Raw genomic sequence first — 17,730 nt, forward strand, 5'->3', positions numbered from 1 at the left:
TTAATAGACGAATCTTGATTATTGTTTTATTTGTTGATGAATAACACATTAACTTGCTTATACGTTTTCATTTTGAGAAATACTTTGTAACACGTTGACCTATGCTGCTATGAAGGGCAAGTTGTTTATATCCTGTGGGATCCCAGTTACAAACCGACAGGCCCCAACATTACAACACCAACAACTAAATTGCGCATTACATCCAAGGATAATGTATGGCTATGTCAAAACAGAGGCACGTGCCTCTGGTAAGGCATGTGCCTATGGAGCTGAATACATTTCCATTATGACATGGGAGAATGGCAGCAGGTGTTATGGAACATGCTACTGCAGAAACCGTGTGAACTCCACCAGATGGGTTGGGGGTACTTTTTATAGCTGACCTATTCTACACTTTGACTGAAATAGGTCCAGTAAAATACCTTATTTGAGAGACATCTTCAAATATAGTTTTTTAATAGATTTTTTTTGTCATGCATATTGGCCACATTTGTAATAGTTTAGACTATTTGACAATAATACATTATACATTTATAAATGCAGATTTATTGTTTCTAAACAAATTCAGAAACATGCCAGGTTTATTACTGAACAGAATATGATGAGATGCTATTTAAAAAATTGTAGACACAGGTGTAAGTGTGAAATGTATCTGTGCTTGTGGTATTTATTCCCTCCTATTACAAGTTAGAAAAAGTCCAATTTAAATGCTTTTAGAAATGGCATAATTAGCTATGTTCTTCATTTGCCAATAGTTCACATGTATTGTTTATTATAATAGACAACACATTGGAAATGCATTTGTGGACGATATGTGTAAATTGGGTCTAACAAGTACAAATGTAATGCCCCTTTTTATTGCAGTATATCTGCCATCCCCAGTGTACATTGATATGATTGGACACTGGAACTTTTGATTGGCATGGAAACTTGGCTATAAAAGGCAATCCACCTTTGAGGCAGTGCATGTTTAATAGTTGCTGTCCATGATGAAGATCATTCTGGTTTCCATTCTGGGGTTGACCCTGTTCTCTCAGGGGCACAGCTGTAAGTTTGAGCCCTTCTCAGCAGGGTATCAAGGAGCAAATAATAATCAACAATATATATAGTTTTTGTTCATTAGATTTGTATTACTTGAAATTAAATGTAAGACTGATAGAAAACTTTAGCCATGGATGTCAGAAATAATTATTCAAATTTTATGAAACTTTATTTTATGTTGTGTCACTGTATTGATTTAAAAATGTTTTTTATCTCCCATCAACCTAAACCATCATGTCTGTAAGGCATGCATCATTTTAAGTGTTTTATTTGTGATTCAATTAATCTAGAAGATGTTGTATACCTGACACTACCATCAGCATATGTGAGCATGCATTTCTTTCAAATTAGCAACAATTAATATATGACTGCTGATGTATGACCCATACACAGATCTCTCTCCCTTTCTATAATGCCACTTTTTTGAATTATAGACCATGTAATACAGTAGTAGATAAACATTACATTGCATTGCCTAAAATGTCTCTTTTGATGTTTGTGCAACAATAACCTTGTGTGTATACAGACACCCTAGACACCTGTGAAGGGCGTTGTGGCTCGTTGCCAGATCCTGGCAAAACCTGTCAATGTAATACATCGTGTGAGCGCTTTGGAGACTGCTGCTCAGACTATGAAAGCCACTGCAAAGGTCAGTGACAGTATCAATCCTCTCTGTGTCAGTGTTGTATTATTTAGGATTCTAAGACACTTATAAACAAAACTAGATGGACAAACCGTTGCTGGTTGGGATGCCACTGTGAGTCTAAGTGCTCCCAGTCAGATTAATCCTGTGGTGACTTTTCAGCCTGCCGTAATTATGTGAGTGGCCTGCGCCATTCTGATCTGGTGGCATGCAAATAATACCAATGTCCCTGAAACGTATCAACCATGCTACTGTAGCACTATTAGGCCTACACACAGTAAATTATCAGTCTGTTATCTGTGTGCGGCGCCCTTTTGATATCCCAGACAATTAGCCAAACACCTGTTGCAATTCTCAGGACTGAGGTTGATCACGATGCCCCTTAGAGACACCCCTGAATTTTACTGGTCCTAACTACTTTTTTTTCAACATAATGACAGTTAAATAAATTTTGGACATTTGGTTATTTATCCTTTTGTGGTTGCAGGTGGCTCACCATTTTTTGAATCAAAACGTCTTCAGTCTTTTTACAGCAGGAGAATGCATACGTGTGTTTGGCCAGTAGGGGTCATCAGTGTTCAGTGTAAAGTGTAGATCGTCATGTATTTTAAACGATCTTCAGTAGAATCAAAGTCGCATTCCAGGATTATCTCATTGTATTTAAAACCTACCGCAGGTTGTAAAATATCACACAAAATAGGATACTGTAAGAAAACATATTCCCATTTTCTACAAGCAGAAAGTATACAAAAGCTTCACAGTGCAATTTTGAGGAAAACACAGATTTTAAAGACTTAGCAGTCTTTTGCCGATAAGCATTGTGAAAAAGGGGAGAGTTAGTGAAATGGGATATTCACGCCTCTCAATGGAAATCCTTACATGTGTTCTATTGCACAGCACTCAGGTCTCACACAGCAGACACACTGACACGTCATTATTCTCCTCTCAGGACCGACTTCACAATTGTCCTGCAAGGGTCGATGTGGAGAGAAATACAACTCCCAGAACAAGTGCCACTGCAACACGAAGTGTGGGGACCATAACAACTGCTGCAGTGACTACTCCTCTCTCTGTGGAGGTGTGTCCGCTGGTCCCTACTGTCCTACAGTACCACCAGTTTATGACCCAATCGAATCACATCAAATGACCCATGAGATGTTCAACCCCAGCACCACGTGTGTCCTTAAACTATTCCCCCAAAATGATGTATTCTACTGGATATTATAGGTGCTACGGGTTTTATGGGTGTCTGTGGCTAAAGTATGTGTTTCCTGTGTCTGCTATGCTCAGGTGGTGGAGAGGGAGGCAGTGATATTACCGATGCTGAGATCCAGGCATTGTCTGAGACTTTGTATGCTCTGGACTCCAACAAGCCCTCTGCGGCAGAGCTGATCATTGACCCCCAGGCCCTGGTGCCCGACTCCCAGACCAACTCCCAGAACGATCTGTCCCCACGCCCGTGAGACAGCCTACTGCCCCTCATCCTCGACCTCTCTATAATCCCCTTCTCATCCACTTCCTTTATCTTCCTCCTCATCCTCTACTACCGATTCATCGCCCAACCTCTCATCCTCCAGCTCTCTGTCGCCCAACCTCTCATCCTCTAGCTCTCTGTCGCCTAACCTCTCATCCTCTAGCTCTCTGTCGCCCAACCTCTCATCTTGTACCTCTATGTTATCCAGCCACCTCTTGTTCTCGATATCTCTATCATACACCCCTTTCGCTCTACCTCTCCATCATCCATCTCTCATCCTCCACATACAGTGAGGGAAAAAAATATGTATATGCCGTGAAGGACTGAAAATCCTGCAGCGCCCACAAGGTCTCCCTGTTCAAGAAAGCACATGTGCAGGCACTTCTGAAGTTTGCCAATGAACATCTGAATGATTCAGAGGAGAACTGGGTGAAAGTGTTGTGGTCAGATGAGAACAAAATCAAGCTCTTTGGCATCAACTCAACTCACCGTGTTTGGTGGAGGAGGAATGCTGCCTCTGACGCCAAGAACACCATCCCCACCGTCAAACATGGAGGTGGAAACATTATGCTTTGGGGGTGTTTTTCTGCTAAGGGGACAGGACAACCTCACTGCATCAAAGGGACGATGGACATGGCCATGTACCGTCAAATCTTGGGTGAGAACCTCCTTCCCTCAGCCAGGGCATTGACAATGGGTCGTGGATGGGTATTCCAGCATGACAGTGACCCAAAACACACGGCCAAGGCAACAAAGGAGTGGCTCAAGAAGAAGCACATTAAGGTCCTGGAGTGGCCTAGCCAGTCTCCAGACCTTAATCCCATAGAAAATCTGTGGTGGGACCTGCAGGTTCGAGTTGCCAAACGTCAGCTTCAAAACCTTAAAGAAGATCTGAAAAGAGGAGTGGAACAAAATCCCTCCTTGGATGTGTACAAACCTTGTGGCCAACTACAAGAGACGTCTGACCTCTGTGATTGCCAACAAGGGTTTTGCCACCAAGTACTAAGTCATGTTTTGCAGAGGGGTTGAATACTTATTTCACTTATTCAAATCCAAATCAATTTATAACATTTTTGACATGCGTTTTTCTGGACTTTCTTGTTGTTATTCTGTCTCTGACTGTTCAAATAAACCTACCATTAAAATTATAGACTGATAATTTCTTTGTCAGTGGGCAAATGTACAAAATCAGCAGGGGACCAAATAATGTTTTCCCTCACTGTATCTGTCAACCATTTCTCCTCCTTGACCTCCTCCATCATTCTACCTCTTATCCTTTACCTCTATGTTCCACGATTCATTCTATACCTCTACTTCATCCAATCTCTCATCCTCTACCTGTCCATCATCCAACGTCTCATCCTCTACCGATCATACACCTCTGAATGATCCAACGCTCATCCTTCTCTCATCCAACTCTCATTATTATTTATTATATTCACCCTCATTATTATCACTCTGACATCTTCTCACCCTTCTTCCCTGGAATCATACTCATCCCTCACACGTCCCTTCCCCCTGGTTACTCATCCCTCTCACTTCCCTTCCCCCTAGTTTCTCATCCCTCTCACCTCCCTTCCCCCCGGTTACTCATCCATTTCACTTCCCTCCCCCCCTGGTTACTTATCTCTTTCATTTCCCTTACCCCTGGTTACTCATCCCTCTCACTTCCCTTACCCATCGCTGTCTCTGACCTATATGCTGGCTGTGTTGTCATCCATCCAGCTTGTTCCAGTTCCTGGACGAGGCTTCCCTGTTCTCCAAGCCGTCATATGCTGCCTTGCTGGCCCTGCTGGACAACTATAACAGAAACACAGGCACGACAGAGGACTTCACACCCGAACAACTGGCTGAGCAGGAAACCTTCCTCAGGGAGACTATGTCCAACACTGAGCTAGGCAGAGAGCTCTATGCATTCCTCTTCACCAAGGGTATAGTAGTATATACGTCCACTCATAAAATCATTAAAGCCTCTCAAGTCCCTACTTTCATTGATGTGCCATATCGTCACACCTCTACCCAACTTGCACTTACAGTTAACAGATAACTATGATAGCACTCCTTCTCTATCTCTCTATTATACCTGTATTTCCAGACATTACCTGTGTGTCACTATGATCTTTTCCCAGGACGTTACGGCTCAGAGAAAGAGTTCCTCCATGACCTGAAGATGATGTGGTTTGGCCTCTACTCCCGATATGCTGGCAAGATGGACTCCAGTGGCTTCGAGCACATCTTTGCAGGTTTTTAGTGTGTGTGTGTTTAGGTTTGCTAGTGTGCAAGCATTAGATAGTTAAACAAGGAAAATCATGCAGTGAGGACATTTGGGTGGTCTTTCACAAGATTTATCTGGCTTGGGGTAAAGTTTAGATTTAGAATTAGGCTTAGAATTAGAGTTAAGTGTAGGCATTAAGGTTTAGGTTTACGATTCAGGGTATAGTTAAGGTTAGGCATAAAAGTTAGGTTATTGAGGTTAAGTTCAGGGTTAGTGTTCAGTTTTGGGTTAGGTCTAGGTGAAGTTGTTTAGGGTTAGGTGAAATTATTTAGGGTTAGGTTTAAGGGTTAGGTAAAATTTTTGTTTGTAATGGTACTAAATTGCCAGTCTTCTTCTTGATTAGATTGAACTTAGATTACATTAGATTCAACTTGGTTGTCATTGAACAGTACAAGTACAGTAAAACAAAATGCAGTTAGCATCTAACATGAAGTGCAAATAGAGGAGGGCAGAAAATGTACTTACAATTATTAAGTATATGTATATTACCAGTGGAATGTGTAGATGTGTAATACTAAATGTGCAATAAGACAAATAGAGGAGGTTTTATTAGTATTAGGTATAGTGTATGTTACAATTAGAATAAAAGTTGTTACAAATGGCAATTTCTAAATAGCATGGGCATGGGTGTGAAGGGTCCTTGGTGATCCTGCGTGCCCTGTGCAGACACCACTTCTGCTGGAGGTCTGTGATGGGAGGAAGCTGGGCACCAGTGATGTGCTAGGTTGTTTTCAGCACCCGTTGCAGGGCCTTCCGGCCGGTTATGGAGCAGCTGCTAAACCTCATTGTGGCACAGTTTGTCAGAATGCTCTCGATTGTGCAGCAGTAAATGTTCACAAGGATCTTGGTGGACAGGCAGGCTTTCTTCAGCCTCCTCAAAAAGTACAGACGCTGCTGTGCCTTTTTGACCAGGGCTGAGGTGTTGAGGGTCAAAGAGAAGTCCTCAGAGATGTGGACACCCAGGAATTTGAAGCTGGACACATGCTCCACCTCAGTGCCATTGATGAGGACTGGGGCAAGGCTGCAGCCTTTAGACTTCCTGTAATCCACAATGAGCTCCTTGGTTTTCTTTGCGTTGAGAGGCCAGGTTGTTGTCAGCATACCATGCCACCAGGCACTTGACCTCTTCCCTGTAGGCTGACTTGTCATTGTCACTAATCAGGCCTACCACCATGGTGTCGTCTGCGAACTTGACGATGATGTTGGAAGTATATAACGGAACGCATAAGTGGGTGAAGAAGGAGTGCAGGAGGGGCCTCAGCACACAGCCTTGTGTAACACCAGTGTTCAGTATCAGGGTGGTGGAGGTGAGGTTGCCTAATCTGGGGTCTGGGGTCTGTTGGTTAGGAAGTCCAAAGTCCAGTTGTAGAGAGAGGGGCTGATCCCCAGGTCATGGAGTCTGTTGTCCAGCCTAGTGGGGATGACCGTGTTGAATGCTTAGCTGAAGTCTATGAATAGCATTCTCACATAGGTGTTGGTTTTGAACAGGTGGGTCAGGGCAGAGTGTTAAGCTGTGGCGATGGCGTCCTCTGTAGACCTGTTCGACCATTAGGCAAACTGGTAGGGATCCAGTGTTGGGGGGAGAAAGGACTTAAGGTGGGCCAGAACTAGTCTTTCAAAGCACTTCATGATTGTGGGGGTGAGTGCAACAGGTCGGAAGTCATACATGCCAGACGCGGTCAACTGCTTCGGCACTGGCACAATGCTTGCAGTCTTGAAGCATGTCAGGACCGCCACCTGGGCTAGTGTCACGTTAAAGATGTCGGTAAAGACCTCGGCCAGCTGCCCAGCACATGCTCTGAGCACGCCCGGGGATGCCATCAGGACCAGTGGCCTTGCGAGCATTCGCCCTGCTCAGTGCAGACAACACTTTTGTTGTTGGCTCTTTGTTGTCCCTGTCTAAGCGTCTCTTTGGTGAAGAAGATGTCCCTGGCTGTGGGGGTAGGGTTTTTGGCCGGTAGTCAGTGATGGCTTGGATGCCCTGCCACAGGCATCGTGGTTCAGACTTGTTGGGGAAGTGTTCCTCGATCTGCAGTTTGTGGTAATATTTAGCCATTTTGATGCCCCTTTTTAGATAAGCTGGATAAGCTGTAGGCCCTGTACATCGCCGGATTTGAAAGCAGCGTTTGTGTGCCTTAAGCAGTTGTCGGATCTCTGTTCTTCCATGGCTTCTGGTTGGGGAAGGTCTTTATTTGTTTGTGGATGGTGACATTTTGGTGCAGATGTTGATGCAATCCAGAACGGAGGAAGCATATGTTTCAATGTCTGTATAAGAGTCAAGGGTGGCTTGAGTGGTAAACAAACTCTGTAGAAGTAAGTCTGATCCTTCTGGCCACACTTTGACTGTCCTCACTGATGGTTTCACCCGTTAAATGAGGGGTAAATACTTGGGGAGTAGAAATAGTGAAAGATGGTCAGAGAATGGCTTTGTAAGCCTCCGGAATGTTTGTGTACACATGGTGTTGTGTATTGTCACCTAGCACAAGTACAGTAGAAATTAAATGCAGTAAGCGTCTAACCAGAAGTGCAAATAGAAAAGTGCAGAAAACGTACAAGTGAAACAATTAAGAACAAGGTATGTTAAAGGTGGGATGTATCAATGTGCAATGAAAGCAAATTGAAGGTGCCAGGTAGCATGTGCAACTGAAATGCAGGGATAGCAACAACAAGGTTCCCGTCGTAGACATGTACATGTAACAACTGAAAACATGCAATGAAGGCAAATGCAAGTACAGATGGCAATTTTAATGTACAATGAAGGCAAATTGAAGGTGCAAGGTACAGTAAATATGTGCAACTGAAATGCAGGGATAGCAGCAATGAAGTTCCCTGAGGTAGACACAGTCATATATATACGTGTGTGTGTGTGTTTATAAGGTGTATGTTTTTTATTGTAGGGGAGATTAAGGGTGGGAAAATATCTGGCTTCCACAACTGGCTCCAGTTCTACCTACAAGAGAAACAGGGCCTGCTTGACTACTACAGCCACAGCTTCAATGGACCTGTAAGCACAAAAAAACCCATCAAAATCAAAACACACAAGTGAGTTAGAGTGGTCCAGGGGTCTAAAGTGTGGCCCACAAAACAAGATCTCTTTTTTCCTCTCAGTGGACTTCTTACCCTGATGTTCTGGGAATGCAGTTTATGTGGGATGGTTACTTCAAGCAGGTTGGTTCTGCCCTCATTGGCAGCAGTCCTGAGTTCGACTTCGCTTTGTACAGTCTTTGCTACATTACCCGCCCAGGGAAACAGTGAGTACTATGTTCAATTGTGTTTGTAGATTGTTATGTCGGTGTCTGTCTGTGTGTGTGTGTGTCACTCCTTTTTCATTTTCTACCAAAGAAGATGTACACACTATTGGAAGCCATTGCTGTTCTAAATGTCCATCCATTTTGGACTCTCCCCTTCTGTAATTGTTGCCAATGTATGTAAGTTTTGATCTGGTTTTGTGTCCAGGTGTAAACTCAGCCTGGGAGGGAAGCCTTTGTTAATCCAGACCTACACCTGGGACAAATCCTCCTATGAGAATGGGAAGAAATACATTGGCTCTGCTTTTCCATCTACACCCTAAGTGAAACACATGGCAGCACACCATTCAACCCACCAACAGCCTGAAAATCACCTCATGCAAAATCTAGAAAATATCTTGCAATAAAATATAAGTGGCATTCAATTTTGAGGCGTAACAATTTCTGTGCTTTGTTATTTGTTTATATATAATTATTTAAATTGGTTGTATGTAGAATGTATTCATCCTGCAGAATTTAGGTGATCTAGGTTTGCATTTAAACCAACTCGTAAGTTAGATTTATAAAACATATGGACATTACATGGATATTTGGGTCCTCTATAGATGCGAAGTGTCTCTTTTCAATTTCTATGTTTTCTTCTGATGACCAATGCATATTCTGCACTTTTGTATGCACCCAAAGGGATTTCTGGTGAGTCAATGTTGTAAAACTCCACTATCATTTCATTATTACTGCAGAAATACTATTGATATCAGAAGTCTACACATACATAAAATGGCAGCAAACAGTTAGAGAAGGAGCTTCTGTTTATGTAAAAACTGAAATAAAATAAAAAATCACATCAGACTTTTTCACCTTTAAGATCTTTCACTATAAAATTGCTGTCCTATAATAAAAGCCAAATCAACCAAGGAATATCTTGAAGACAGGAAGACTTGGAATGGCCCAGTCAGAGCCCAGACTTAAATCCTACAGAACATTTATGGACAGACCTAAAGTTGTGCAACCTTTTACAATTTCACTGGGCTTGAGAAATTATAATTTAGTATTTAACAATATTGTTGGTTATTGTATTAAGGTGAAAAAAGTTCTGACATGATTTGCCTTAATTTCAGCCTCTGCATGAGCAAAATACGTTTTTTATTCAAAGTAGACATTTGATATTCACTGTATTATGGAAGTGTTCTGATTAACCAAAATTCTACCTATGGCCCCTTCAAAATATGAATTTGTGATTTATCAAATAATAGAAAAGAAGATTCTATACCACAGTTGCCAAAACCTGCCCACTAAATTATATATTTTCTTTATTGTGCTCCATTTCTCCAAACAGTTAGTCAATGAGGAAATCTGCAGGGTCTGAGAGTCTTATGCCTTCTTGGGGTCATGATGAAACCATCCCTAAAAGGGATGAAAACGGGTCATTTACATGCTCACAGAGTGGCACAATGGGTAAATCCCACCACTAAAAGCATGTGTGCATCTGACACAACCCCTTTCTGTCTTTTCCAAGGTATGTTTTTTTAAGCAGTCCTGCACCCCTCACCAACAAACAAATGGAAACTAATAAAAACAAAAACGTTTAACGAATCCAATTCTGCCTGACCTACTCCAAACAGTGCCTACTAGCTAGACCTGTTCCTATCAGCTGTCTGAAAAGCCCTGTGTGTCCCACCCCACTTGGGGGTGAGGATCTATGTGTGTGTGAGGCTGCTTCCAGCTGGCATGGGGGGTCGAATACTCCCTTTCACTCATCCAGGGTGACTAACGGGATAAAGTTTGGGTCTGCTGATGGGACAGGGGGACACACTTGCTCCCCTGTTTAAAGAAAGTATTAGAGGAGATGGATCTGCCTTAGATCCCATTGTCCCTGGGTATGGGTGTGTCCACACCAAACCAGAACACAAGGCCACTCACTTCATATAGAAACACAGCCTGTTAGGCTTTGGGCCTCCACAAACAGGCTCAGTCTCACGTCAACCTCACAATAAAGATGCGCCATGCACTGGGAAATGTCTCCAGTTCAGTTTCGTCAAACCATAATACGTTTTCTGGGCCGGTGACTTTGAAAATTAGAAGAGTAAATTTTCTGTCTTTTCACACTCCCCTCTTTTTAAACCCGAGATGGAATCAAATTAAATCACAGAGGGGCGAGTGAGAGAGAAAAAAATGCAATTGTTCCCATTGTTGCTCTCACAACTTCATAATTGAATTATAGCTGGCCACCCGCCACATCACCCCCCGCCCCATCCACACACACACACACAAACACATAGCCCCAAAACGGGCTTCCCCTGGCAGATCTACTAGCCACCTGACTTTTGTTTTGTAATTATATTATCCCGCTCTCTTTAGCGTGTCGTGGCTAATAGCGGAGTGCACCAGTCCAGCTGCACATGCAGAAACAAAGCTGCTTATGGGGTCAGACAATAGGCCCGTGGAAAAGGGACGCCTGAAGGCGGTCGGCCAATAAGCACGCACTGCAGGGGGCCAACGGAGGGTTTAGGGAAGGGTTAAGGGGGTTTGGGGTGTAGCTGGGGGGTGTGTAGTTCTGCAGCCTCGTGGAGCGGGCTCATCAATGGGATGGTTGGTTTAAGGACACATGGCCCAGATCACCAGAACGTTTAGGCTTACGTTGGAGGGAGGGAAGTTCAACTGTGGCTTAGAGCAACTTCCACGCTGATGATGGACCATAAAAACTCAGCGAAACTGAGCATTTCTGTCTTTCTGAAAGATATATAATGAACAATTTGATTTGCCAGTATGACTTGTTGTCCCCACTCAGAAAATAAAAACTAATTTTGTAGAGAATTTAGGTGATAGGACAGTTGTGTCCAACATAATGATGTGAAGATATGAACGTGATGATCAAATAATAAAATTTTTGCACATCTCATTTATGAAAGGTGATATTGGGTATTCAAATGTTTACAACTTGATTTTTGTTAAACACGCAATCTTTCCAGACTAATGGTGACCCCCAATCCCCCACCCAACATATGTATGTGCTCTGTCCTCTTGTTCCGCCGAGCTATTGGGATCTCTCATAGGACTCCCAGTCTGACAGATGGACACAGCCCCTCTCCCCACTGTAACTGGAAACAGGAGCACTGGGGATTCAGGAAGAGGTTTGTGTGTGTGTGTATGTATGTGTGTGTGTGTCTCTGTGTGTGTGTGTGTGTGTGTGTATGTGTGTGTGTCTGTATGCGTGAATGTTGATGTGTGGGTGTACAAGGTGAAGAGGGAAGGTCCTTAGGGGTCAATGTTAGGTCAGGTGAAAATGCAAGTACATCTGAGTCGCTAGCAGATAGTGAACGAGAGGAAGTATGAGCCATCTGTCAGAGAAGTTCGTAGAGCATGACCAACACCAATGGGACCAGGGGACATGACAGAAACACCGTTACCTCTTTACCACTTGTGGAATTGGGTAACATGTCCCTCCATTTTGCTATAAATTTGTTAAAATGCATGAAAACATATTAAAACCAAAATAAAGTGTTTATGTGGTGAGTAAAGTTGCAGCTACACTTCATGTCTAAATTATCTAGTTATGTTTCACCCATAGTTCACTCTGCCAAGCTGAGGCAGTTTGGGAGCATGAGGCCTCATAGTAAGATATTCCCAGGTTATTAACACTCCAGGGAAAAGTGATGCCGGGCTCAGTTATTCCCTTTCTGGGCTGCAGGTGTGGAATAGAACAGGCAGAGACCCAGAGGGAAGTGGATGGGGGTTGTCTGGGGAGTGAGGGGAGTGTAAAACACATCCTCTGGGTCTAAGGACAGCTCCCCCATAAAACACTTTACTCCCCACATCTCCCTTCACCATGAGCACATATGATTCTTTCTCTCAGGAGATAGCAGAACTTTGCTCCATTTCTATCTGTCCCACACACAAACCCACACTGTGTAGGACTCTCTGTCAAAAATAAAGTCAATACAGCGATGAAAATATATGTTTAAAGAATGTTTGTAAGTTAATTCACAGAATGATGAAATAGGATGGTCTATACCCATGTTACTAGAATCATTCTGGCTAACCCACATTATTTTCTAATTGTAAAATGTAGGCATATAAGCCTGCTAGCCCGTATCTCAGGTTGGTTTGCTCTTTCCTTCACCTCTGGTCTTCACTATGGAGGCATTGCGCCTGTCCTGTCTCGTGAGTGGGTCTCTGGAGCCCTATTTAGTGAGAGTAATTGGGTGCAATGAGCGCATGTCGGACGCAAATCACTGCTCAGCACACGCGGGTGTATGAATGGACGGGGGAATGGCGCGAACACCTGCTCGAGCGCAACCCCAAGCTGTCACAATCGGTTAAGCTCACTCGAAGCCACTCCATCCTAATGTGCGCAATTTATTTGCAAACAGAGTGCTAATACAAATGAAATAAAATCAAAAATGTTTTAACTATGAAAACAGTGTACGCGTAATCCAGAAGTACGAGCAACATAACCGTCACGAACCGTAAGAGTTTCGACCGGCAGGAAATCAATCTAGTAAAAAGATTAGAAAATGTCTACACAACCTTTTTGACACACACCACACGCACACGCACACGCACGCACACACACATACACACACACACACACACACACACACACACACGCAGACAAAGCTTGTGAACTGATTTTATTAACGATATTGTCCACGGGCCTGACACGCGCTCGAGCGTAGATGAATTGGATGCAAAGGGATGAGGGAGTGGGAGGAGGAGCCTGTTTGCCGGTCGGAGGCTAAAACCCCGGGCCACCGCCGGGTGACCCGCAGAGAGGATTCACTCCTGGATGGAACACTGAAGGGACGCCGCGGAGAAAGTTCAAAATTGTTTGCTTGATGCTCTTGATGAGAAGAAGGATTTAGCCTACTCCATCCAGAAAGGTGAGAAAATAAAAACGTACAGGCTACGCCTGCTCAACAGCCAAGAAGTAGGCCGAGTCGCAGGAGGTCCTTGGAGCATAATTACGAACATCAGGTAGGCCAACTTAATGCTTTCGACTTTCTCTCATATGAAATAATAATAATATAATATAATATATATAATATATTCATATTTATTTGAATTAAAAGGTAAGGTAGTATATTGTTATTGGACTTTATGTGTACGGTTATTAGGCAAAATAGCATAGTCTAATAGAGTAAATAACATCTGCAACTATGTTAAAGTCATGACTACAGATAGATAAATACATTTGTATAATCTCATTTCTGATTTTAAGGACTGGTGCAATAGTGATACTGTTCTTATTGCACCTGGACTAATCTCAACCGGAATAAATTATCAGGTGTAGGCAAAACGGTGATTATTTACCACTGCCAAAGACAGTCTAAACCTAGGTTGCCCCACCAGCTCAGCTTGCTTCAGAATCACTTTGTATACCGGTTTGTTTCTAAAAAGACTACACAAATGATTACTGAGACCTACAACACAATAAATAAACATATTTTTTTGGATAGGTTAGCCTAAGTAGTGTAGCTACATCATTATGCTATTGGTTAGAATGAATATAAATCTATTATTGTATGGAATATCACATCTACACACAAAACTATGAATAAATCACTTAAAAATTATTTACCTAATAACAAAGAGGCCTACAGTCAACAAATGTAACAAATAATATAGAATGGCTCAGGATATATAACACATGGCTCAGGGTATATAACACATGGCTCAGGGCAGATAACACGCACCAGTTTAAAAAAATTATCAATCTAATCAACACAACCGTAAGCGCAGAACAATCAGTGGAGTTGCAGAGTTAGACATGTAATACTCCAGAGTTTCCTGTCACTGATCCGGGCATGTAGTCTAACCTTGAGTTAATCCCATGTTGCTGCTTCATCCATCCAGGGAGCAAATCCTGCAATGGCCCAGTTTATGTGCATCCTGGTGTCCGCCACAACCTAAAAGCGTGGAATTACATACTTTAGAAGTCCCCGAGATCAAGTCTTCTCTCAGATTAAAACCCTCCAAAACATTTGTTATTTATTTGTGTGTGTCTGTGTGTGTGTGTGTGTCTGTGTGTGTGTGTGTGTGTGTGTGGGATTCAAGCTCATAACCATTAAGTAACATTTACATACTCATGTGTGCTGGGTAATGGAGTGGTCAATTGCTTTACACTCCTTGCCACTTATTGGCCTTATAGTAATCAAGTCCAAAATTCATTATCCTGCAGGATTTTGCAGTGGAGTTGCACATATATTTGTTGGTAATAAGTAATAACATTGGAGCCACCAGCTAAGATGTTCTGTGGTTGGAATCACAGTATATTTCTGTATTTTGCGAGAGCAGCAGAGTCTGAGCATGAGAAGGTAGAAGAAAGAGCTGTCCACTGGGTTACAGTGCTGAAAGGAATCCCTGAAAGCAACGTGCTCTGTCCCCGGACAAACATTACAAGCAGGTCCCGGCTTGGTTTTATGCTTACCTTGGGGCTACTAGAGTAGACCACACATGGTCAGAACTCATTAGGCTGTGGGATATAAGCCGCTAAAAATAGACAGGTCTGGTCCTCGAGACTGGCTAAAGTCAGTGTCCCAGCACTAGCAGATCAACACAGTTGAGGAAAACCTACCGAGTTAAAAGGTAAAATTATGTCGAGCCTCATTTGGCTGGAAATAAGTGAGTTGTCACAACATAATCTCTATGAAAAGGTTTATATCAACATCCAAATCGTCGCTGATGTTAGTTTGTTGTTTGCAGGACACAATGATGGCCAAGTCATACGGGAGGCCCGGCGAGGGAGCCGGGATGGTCAGCTCCCTGGAGTGGATGGAGGAGGACCTGAGCTCCCCGGATGGAGATGAGCCAATAAGGCACCACTACAGGGCAGGTGGATCGGGTCACCTGGGCAGGGAGCTGGGCAGTGAGGACATGGAGGAGGATGAGGAGGAGGGCCAAGGGGACGGGAACACTCCCAAACGCAGAGGGCCCAAGAGGAAGCGCATGACTAAGGCCCGACAGGAACGCTTTAAGGCGCGACGTGTAAAGGCTAATGCCCGGGAGCGCTCGAGAATGCACGGGCTGAATGATGCGCTGGAAAACCTGCGCAGCATAATGCCCTGCCACTCCAAGACTCAGAAACTGTCCAAGATTGAGACCCTACGACTGGCCCGCAACTACATCTGTGCCCTCTCTGAAGCCCTGGAGGGAGGCCAGTCCACGGAGAGCAGGACCTTCTTGGAGACGCTGTGTAAAGGCCTCTCCCAGCCCACTAGCAACCTGGTGGCGGGCTGTCTTCAGCTGGGGCCTGGCGGGCCGGTTGAGGAGAGGGCAGAGGACAGGCACGGGAGGAGAGGAGGGCCCACCGTCATTGGAGGGATCGGGATGCCCGTTGGACCAATCAGCTACTCCTCCCCTGGCCTACCCAGCCCGCCCTATGGCACACTTGACTCCGCCCACCTGCTCCACATGAGGGGGGTGAAGGGAGGGGTTTACGAGAGCCACTCCCCAAACAACTGTAACGGTGGGGTGGGCACCCCTCCCTACGACGGCCCACCTACACCCCCGCTAAGCATTGGCAGTAACCTGGTGCCCAAGCAGGAGTCCTCCCCCCACTACCTCCCCCCTCACCACTACCCACCCTCCTCCATGGCCCTGACAGGCCCTCAGGGACAGGTCCTGTACCAGAGTACCCGCTACGAGGTGCCTCTCGAGATGCCCTATGACTCGTACCACCCTCCTAACATGGCACCTCCACAGATGGGTACAGTCTATGGGGATTAATGGGCACAACATGTTGACCAATGACTGTGTTGGCTGTTTGGATGAATCCAACCTAATGAGTTTTCTAATCAGCGGGGTGGTTTCTGAGTGAAAAAATGGAAAGTGGGCAGATGTTTACATTAGTGTATATGTTAGCGTTGAACACTGTCAAATCCCACGCATAGACTTAAACCACTTCTCTACTGTTGCTGTAGCTAATAAGTGAATTAAGCTAAAATGCACCATACTACTTGACTGTGGGTTGGTTCACAAGAGTTTCACTAGAGGAAGAGGTCCTGTAGGTGGTAAGGGCTGCTGTAAAGACCTCAGCTTGACGACAGACCACATTATGAGCACTTCTGACCAGCACTCAGAATATAAAACATTCACATGTATGCATAATCCATGTATTTATTTTCTTATTTAATATTTATATGAACTGCTGTAAGTACTGCTTTCGGTATGCTGTTACTGCTGTTAGTACTGCTGTTACTGCTGTTAGTACTGCTGGTACTACTGCTGTTATTGCTGTTAGTACTGCGGTTACTGCTGTTTTTACACATGTTTTGTCTTGGCCATCTCTGTTTGTTCTTTCCTTGTGACATTGTTGAGTGGGTTTTCTCTTTTCTCTGTCCATTTCTCTTTTGATGTCTGTTGTATCCTGTTTTGCACTTAGAAGGTGTTCTACTATAATATTACTACAGTATCTTAAAAGGTAATCTAATAATCTTATATAAAAATAATACTAATGTACCTGATGTCCAGGAAGGAATCTGTTCATGTCAAAGCTGTCTACAGTTGTAATGAATAGATCAAATGTCAATTACATAATCTGAACAGAGTTTAACTAGGTGTCATTTATTCTAGATACAGAATCATTGGAAATGAATCAACTAAAATGATTAATTGACATTCCTTAACACAATACAAAGCATATATTTTCTATCATCTTCTGACACTTTCTCAATTGCCAAATATATATATATGAAAATATGAAAAATTAAAATGTTCTCTCAGATGAAAACTTATGGATTGTCTTTTTGAACAAAAATGCAAATAATTAAAACCATCTGAACCTTGTTCTTCTTTATGAAAATGTGAAATTGCGTTTGATTGATACTGAGTGAGGGGGAGGGAGTGTGTGAGAGAAGATGTCATGATGACATGTTTCTAATGAGAGTACTTCTGTTACAACTCTGCAACCATTCTCTGAGAAATTCCCTCCACACACACATGCATGCATGCACGCAAACACAAACATACAGTCACACACATAGACACGCCAGCATGCAAATACACACCTACAGGAGGAGAGAAAAAAAGGAGTGAGAAAGGAGCATGCAAG

At 43.4% G+C, this 17,730-nt stretch overlaps 2 protein-coding genes across 3 annotated transcripts; both read left to right on the forward strand.

Annotated features, from left to right (window-relative positions):
• Nucleotides 1–988: 988 nt before the first annotated feature.
• Nucleotides 989–9,094, forward strand: endou (endonuclease, polyU-specific). The gene is made up of 9 exons (XM_020055240.2): nt 989–1,047; nt 1,568–1,690; nt 2,634–2,762; nt 2,975–3,143; nt 4,884–5,089; nt 5,288–5,401; nt 8,331–8,437; nt 8,542–8,684; nt 8,890–9,094. The coding sequence occupies exons 1-9, from the start codon at nt 990–992 to the stop codon at nt 9,002–9,004; spliced, it is 1,164 nt and encodes a 387-aa protein (XP_019910799.2). The 5' UTR covers nt 989; the 3' UTR covers nt 9,005–9,094.
• A 4,308-nt stretch (nt 9,095–13,402) lies between these two features.
• LOC105017158 (neurogenic differentiation factor 4) lies at nt 13,403–17,425 on the forward strand. Of its 2 annotated transcripts, none has more exons than XM_010881541.4 (2): nt 13,403–13,655; nt 15,384–17,425. In XM_010881541.4, exon 2 carries the CDS (start codon nt 15,390–15,392, stop codon nt 16,404–16,406), a length of 1,017 nt encoding a protein of 338 aa, XP_010879843.1. In that variant the 5' UTR covers nt 13,403–13,655; nt 15,384–15,389; the 3' UTR covers nt 16,407–17,425. The 2 variants fall into 2 exon arrangements, with proteins under 2 accessions (XP_010879843.1, XP_019910943.1); XM_020055384.2 differs by having other exon boundaries at nt 13,403–13,561.
• Nucleotides 17,426–17,730: the final 305 nt, after the last annotated feature.

This window comes from Esox lucius, chromosome 17 (genome assembly GCF_011004845.1).
Source record: "Esox lucius isolate fEsoLuc1 chromosome 17, fEsoLuc1.pri, whole genome shotgun sequence".
NCBI classification, from domain to species: domain Eukaryota; kingdom Metazoa; phylum Chordata; class Actinopteri; order Esociformes; family Esocidae; genus Esox; species Esox lucius.